The sequence below is a fragment of the Mus musculus genome, chromosome 7 (genome assembly GCF_000001635.26).
Source record: "Mus musculus strain C57BL/6J chromosome 7, GRCm38.p6 C57BL/6J".
NCBI lineage: Eukaryota > Metazoa > Chordata > Mammalia > Rodentia > Muridae > Mus > Mus musculus.
In genome coordinates this window covers 104,139,906-104,146,994 of record NC_000073.6, presented here as the reverse complement: position 1 = coordinate 104,146,994, position 7,089 = coordinate 104,139,906, and the positions used below count along the sequence as shown (strand labels likewise).

Here is a 7,089-nt window from a genome sequence, read left to right as displayed (position 1 = left end):
GTTTACAATCATTGTCTTCAAAATCATGTCACTATTTTTCCCAAACATCTAAATCTCACACTACCCTTCCTTTGCCTCTATGAGGGTGCTCCTCCACTCACCTACATACTCCCACCTCACTGCTTTAGTATCCCCCTATTCTGGGGCATCAAGCCTCCACAGGAACAAGGGCTTCCCCTCCTATTGATGTAAGATAAGGCCATCCTCTGCTACCTGCTTATCTGGAGCCATGGCTCCCTCCATGCATACTCTTTGGTTGGTGGCTTTGTCCCTGGGAGCTCTGGGTGATCCAGTTAGCTGATATTGTTCTTTCCGTGGGGTTGCAGTCCCCTTCAGCTCCTTTAGTCCTTCCCCTAGCCCTTCCATTGTTGTCCCTGGGCTCAGATGGTTGACTGTGAGTATCTGCATTTGTATTGGTCAAATGCTGGTAGAACCTCTCAGGAAACAGCCATACCAGACTCCTGTCAGCAAGCACTTCTTGGTGTCAGCAATAGTGTCTGGGTTTGGTGTTTGCAGATGGGATGGATCCCTAGGTGGGACAGTCTCTGAATGGCCTTTCCTTCAGTCTTTGTTCTATTTTTTGTCTCTGTCTTTCATTTGGACAGGAACATTTCTGGGTAAAAAGTTCTGAGATGTATGGATAGACTGATCTCTCAACTGGGAGCCTTGTCTGTCTACTGGGAGTAGTTCCTACAGGCTGTATCTCCCCTTTTTTGGATATTTCAGCTAAAGTCATCACTGTTGAGTCCTGGGAACCTCTCGCTTCCCTGGCATCTGGGAACTTTTAGTGACTACCTCCAGCTCCCTATCTCTCCCCCCCCTGCCCCCCACTGTTATATGTTTCTATTCTATTTCCTGACACTCTGCACTTGTTTTGTTCCCTGTTCTATGTAGGATTGAAGCACACACACTTTGATCTTCCTTCTTCTTAAGTTCCATATAGTTTGTGGGTTGTATTGTGGGTATTCTGAGCTTTTGGGCTAATATCCACTTATCAGTGAATACATACCATGTGTGGTTTTTTTGTGTCTGGGTTACCTCACTCAGAATGATATTTTCTAGTTCCATCCATTTGCCTGTGAATTTCATGAAGTCATTGTTTTTAAAAGCTGGGTAATACTCTATTGTGTAGATGTTCCACATTTTCTGTATCCATTCTTCTGTTGAGGGATATCTGGGTTGTTTCTAGTTTCTGGCTACTATTTATAAGGCTACTACGAACATAGTGGAACATATGCCCTTGTTATATGTTGGAGCATCAAGAATATGCAAATCATAATGACCCTGAGATTCCACCTCATACCAATCAGAATGGCTAAGATCAAAAATGCAGAAGACAGCAGATGCTGGCGAGGATGTGGAGAAAGAGGAACACTCCTCTATTGCTGGTGGGGCTGCAAGCTGGTAAAACTATTTTGGCAAAAGAAAATTGGAAACAGTTCTACCTGAAGACCCAGCTATACCACTCCTGGACATATACCCAAAATATGCTACCACATCTTTAATAATCTTTAATTCATTTAATTTAATTTAATTTAACAAAAACTTTCATTATTGATGTTCTCAAAAGAGGCTGTCAACCACCTTCTGGATGCTTCTTGACCCAAATTATCTAGTTTCAAGATGACTCTAGGATCCATCAATGAAACAGTTTTCTAGTATACTATACCCAGCTCTGCATAATTGGTGTAGGCAAGAAAACCACACAACTGTGTTTGCTGATCTTATTTAAATTACCAAAGCCTCAGTTAATCTATTCTGTTGTCCTAACTACATATTTATGGGTAACGATTCTCACAGAATCCACGTCACAATCACCCAGAGCCAGTGTTTTAAAACACAGCTTTTAAACTAATTTCAAGAGTTTTAAATCAGTACATATAGAGTGGGGCTCAAACTTCAAAAAATTTACCAGGTGATACGGATGTTATTGCTCTGGTCAGATCAATGGATCTGATAATTTCTTATCCTTTGTGATGAATATATAATATCTTCCCTGATTTTCTCAAACTTTCAACATATATCTTTTTTTTTTTTCCCGTCTGAATGTCAAAGGATATTTCACTTAATTTATCCAAAACACAGAAGTGACCCAAGGAGACATGAGCATTTGCTGCCAAATAACAACCAACTTAACTCCTTACTTTACACATTCAGCCATCTATTCTCATATAAAGAATAAGCATTCCATGTTCACAAGTCAAACCACCCACTTGGGCCCCTGCTCACTCTGAATACTCAGGATTCAGGATTGTGATTGCTTCTTCTGCTCTGGCACCAGTTTCTTCCTCCTCACTGGAAATGTTTTCATCAAAATAAAACTATCACATGTTAGCCTTGAGAAAACAAAGCATACACTAAGCCTTTTAGCACCACAACCCCCTTCCCTCGTTCGCTCTACTCTTATTTGATCGACTTGCTTTTTTGACTCGTTTGATCTTAAGCATCCTCCAGACAGAATTTCTGTTCCCCACTACTGTACCTCAGCTGGTCTTCTGCTCTCTTTTATTCAAATTCAGCAGGCAGCTTGAGTTCTTAGCCACAAATAGATTCATTACATAAAGCCTCCCAAGGCTCAGGGGACATCATGGAAGTGCAGTGAGGAGAATGTAAGAGTCAGAGTGCTGAGAAATGATGCCTTCTGGATATGACGTGGACTTGCATGCATGAACTCATTGCAGCCATGGGTACCTGCACAAGAGCTGCACAAGATCAAGCTGACAGGATCAGTCTACCAGCAGACCGCATTAACTGGACTTAGTGGGTTGCAAGAAACAAAAAACCAAACAAGAGAGCAAGAGGGCGGAGAGTGGGATGTGTTGAGAGTTGTCCAAGGGGAATGGGAAGGGGAATTATGGGTAGATATGACCAATGTATAACATGCATGAAATTGTCAAATAGGTTAAAAATTCTGTAGTTGCCGGGCGGTGGTGGCGCACACCTTTAATCCTAGCACTTGGGAGGCAGAGGCAGGCAGATTTCTGAGTTCGAGGCCAGCCTGGTCTACAAAGTGAGTTCCAGGACAGCCAGGGCTACACAGAGAAACCCTGTCTCGAAAAACCAAAAAAAAAAAAACAAAAAAAAAAAAACAAAAAAAAAAAACCAAAAAAAAAAATTCTGTAGTCATCGGCCCTTTGAACCCATTGGTCTAGTTTTTGATAGTTGGTTACTCTTTCACTTTTGCAACATCATGTGATCTTTCATTCATCTTCTGCCTTGTTTATTCACCCACCCCCTTCTCTGAATTATAAAATTCCAGATTTTTAAATGTTGTACCAAAGGCAGTATTTTTATATCTATCCATTTTTATATAATAACTAGGCAAATTTGTGTATAACCAGAACCTTTAGTAAATTTTCATCTATTATATATATTAATTTTAACCAGTCAAATCAAGTACTCTTAACACTGATATATGCTAGACTTGCAATATTTAACTATTTTGCCTCGCTTCTATTTGTTAGATAAAAATAAATATCTTAAACACCTGTAAATATACCCATCTAAATTGCATCTAATTTCCCTTATGTAATTTCTTTATATGACCATTCCTCTACACAAAAAAATTATAGAATTAATAATAGAAGTTAAGTGGGGAATTTGGGATTACCAGGAACTCTGATCACCTCGGAGTCTCTAGTATCCATGGTGAGAGGCTGTGATGTCAGTGCTGAGGTCACAGAGGTGACCTGATAGAATGAGTTCCAGCCCAGAAGGCCTGCAGGGTGGCTATACAGCAAGATGAGGGCAGTTTGGAGCCCTGCCTAAGAGGAAGGACGGGGCCACAGCAGATTGGTGTGTATCCCCCTGATTGGGCCCTTTCACTGCCCTCCCCTATTCCTGTATTCATCACCTGAGGACCATTCCCCTGGGCCCTGAGCGTTTTTCTCCCTGACCAACACACCTTAAGTCCATAATTTCCTCTAAGCAACCCTTTCCAAGTGACCTAGTGGTCCTCTCCATGTGGACACTACACCTTCTCCTGCCCCTTAGATCCAAGGCCCTCCTTATACTTCTTCCTTACTTTCATCATTGTTTGAAAGGATGATCTTCGTCTCCCACCCCCATCCCCTCAGCTGTGTCCCCACAGACCTGGGTCTCCTGCTGCCCATCATGGCCAAAAGTGGAGAGGCTCTACCACAGGGCAGCCTAGCGCCAGCCCAGGATTCCCAGCTCATCCGGGTGACAGTGAAGACACCCAAGGACAAGGAGGATTTCTCAGTTGTAGACACATGCACCATCCGGCAGCTAAAGGAAAAAATATCACACCGCTTTAAGGCACATCCAAATCAGCTGGTCCTGATCTTTGCTGGAAAAATCCTCAAGGACCCTGACTCATTGGCACAGTGTGGAGTGCGAGATGGCCTCACAGTCCACCTGGTCATCAAGATGCAGCGTCGGACCATAGGCACAGAGTGCCCATCACCACCAGTCTCTATTCCAGGCCCAAATCCTGGAGAAATCCCTCAGTCAAGTTCTGTTTACTCTGTGGATGGGTCTCCTTCTTTCAGCTTAGGGGTCCTCACAGGCCTCAGTGGGTTAGGTCTGACCTCAGGAAGCTTCTCTGACCAGCCAGGCTCACTAATGTGGCAGCACATCTCAGTGCCTGAACTTGTGGCTCAGCTCGTTGATGACCCCTTTATCCAGGGTCTGCTGTCCAACACGGGCCTAGTGCGCCAGTTGGTTCTTGACAATCCTCACATGCAGCACCTGATCCAGCAGAACCCTGAGATTGGTCATATTCTTAACAACCCTGAGATCATGCGGCAGACAATGGAGTTTCTTCGTAACCCTTCCATGATGCAGGAGATGATGCGTAGCCAGGATCGTGCACTCAGTAACCTGGAGAGCATCCCTGGTGGCTACAATGTGCTCCGTACTATGTACACAGATATTATGGATCCCATGCTTAATGCAGTACAGGAACAATTTGGTGGCAATCCTTTTGTCACTGCTACTACTGCTAGTACCACCACCACCAGCAGCCAACCATCAAGGACAGAGAATTGTGACCCTCTGCCCAACCCCTGGACTTCCACATATGGGGTCTCAGGTGGAAGACAAGGAAGAGGTGGCAGACAGTCTGGGGACCAGGATGCATCTGAAAATAGAAATAGGCTTCCAAGCTTTCTGGGTAACATAGGACTCTTTGATTATCTTCAACAGTTACATGAGACTTCTCAGTCCCTGGAATCTTATCTGCAGGGTACTGTGCCAACTTCAAATCCAAGCCAGGAATCACCACTTTCAGGAAACAGAGTTCCTCCAACTTTACCATCATCCCCTAAATCTGGGTCAGGCCAATCTCTGCCCAAAGAGTCAGTAGCAATCAAGGGAAAGTCATCATGCCCAGCTTTCTTGAGACACTCAACTGAGAACAGTACTGGACAAGGTGGAAGCCTACATGATGCAGGGAAGGGCTCTACTGGCCCCAGTACTAGCTTGCCCAATCTTACCTCTCAGATAGGAGATTCTGCCAACAGATCCTCGTTTGTTTCTACACCATCTTCCCTTATGTCAGCTACTCCTGGAGTCCCAGAATCTCCCTGGCTTCCTCCAACAGGTTACTCAAGATCTCTGAGATCAGCGGGCACAAATCAAGTCCCTCGAATCCAGAATGAGATACATCAACAGCTACCACTACTGTTGCATCTTCAGACAGCCATGGCAAATCCCCGTGTCATGCAAGCCTTGCTGCAGATTGAGCAGGGTCTACAGATTCTGGCTACTGAAGCACCCCGCCTCCTGCTCTGGTTCATGCCCTGCCTAACAGGGTTGAATGGAGTAACAGGAGGCACAGAAGCTAGAGAAGGTGTTGTTATGTCTGAGGATCCCCGACCAACCCCAACTCCTCAGATTTCTCTAGCACAAGGTTCTACAGAGCTAGGTATCCATTCCTCCCCCTTCCTCCAGGTGTTACAAGCCTTAGCTAGTACCAATCCCCAGCAGCTACAACTGGAGGCTCACTTCCGGGTACAACTGGAGCAACTGCGGGCTATGGGCTTTCTGAATCTTGAAGCCAATCTCCAGGCCCTCATTGCTACAGAGGGTGATGTAGATGCTGCTGTGGAGAAATTGAGGAAGTCTTAGGAGCTCTAGTTATTTGGACCATATCTTTTCCTTTCTGCCTTTCCCCCATGTCTTATTACCCTAGTTCTCCTATTCTTGAATACAGCTGCACTATAAACCAAATTACTATGATGTTCTTTACTGTGGAGACAATGTTCTGGAGTCAATAAGGAAGATGAGAAGCCAGAAATAGGGTGGGGATGCTGTGTAATCCAACTGTGCCTGACACTCTTTTACCTGGGGCCCTTGAATGAGTTCTGTACCTATCTTGAGATGCAATTACATCCAGTCTTTAGTGCCACCAATTGCCTGAGTCTGATTCTTGTGGGCTCCGAGAAAAGGGGGAGGACATGCGGAAAAATAGGTGGTAAAGGCTGTTTCTCTGGAGGGTATAGGAAGCTAAATGGAAGCTAAAGGAGCCAAAGGCTTGGGGATGGGAGGAAATGTTGCTGCCACCCTTTGAAGCAGAAGGACCATGGATTTTTTTTTTGGGGGGGGGATCCTGGAAGTTTTACAGATTTTGGTGTACTATCGAAGCAGCTATCACAAACTCTGCTTTGGTATGGCTAATAACATGCCTGGCTAAAGAAATGACATCATTTCTTATATTTCTTATCTCTAAAAGCTATCTTACAATCTTGACATTAATCTCTGGGTTGGGAAGAGCTACAGCTGCAAGAATCTAGTCTCAATTATAATTATGGATTCTGCAGTCTTACACAGTTTACATTATTTCTTACAGACAGACTCAGAGAAAAGTGTTTTCTTCTCTTCTCTTCTCTTCTCTTCTCTTCTCTTCTCTTCTCTTCTCTTCTCTTCTCTTCTCTTCTCTTCTCTTCTCTTTTCTCTTTCTCCTCCTTTTCTTTTTTGAAGATTTAATATGTGTGTTTTGTGTGAGCATATGCGTACGATGAATTTTTATTACAGGCATTCTGATGCAAACCCACAGACAAGCACATCACACACACACACACACACACACACACACACACACACACACACACACACACACACACACCC

General features: G+C 44.1%; 1 protein-coding gene across 2 annotated transcripts; it reads left to right on the top strand.

Moving 5' to 3' along the window:
* Window positions 1–3,699: 3,699 nt before the first annotated feature.
* Window positions 3,700–6,370, top strand: Ubqln3 (ubiquilin 3). Of its 2 annotated transcripts, none has more exons than NM_198623.3 (2): window positions 3,700–3,795; window positions 4,069–6,370. In NM_198623.3, the coding sequence occupies exon 2, from the start codon at window positions 4,114–4,116 to the stop codon at window positions 6,088–6,090; it is 1,977 nt and encodes a 658-aa protein (NP_941025.1). In that variant the 5' UTR covers window positions 3,700–3,795; window positions 4,069–4,113; the 3' UTR covers window positions 6,091–6,370. The 2 variants fall into 2 exon arrangements, with proteins under 2 accessions (NP_941025.1, NP_001371113.1); NM_001384184.1 differs by having other exon boundaries at window positions 4,044–6,370.
* Window positions 6,371–7,089: the final 719 nt, after the last annotated feature.

Bases quoted from the DNA above. Each gene is read 5' to 3' on its own strand.
- Ubqln3 (NM_001384184.1), top strand. From the start codon at position 4,045: ATGATCTTCGTCTCCCACCCCCATCCCCTCAGCTGTGTCCCCACAGAC.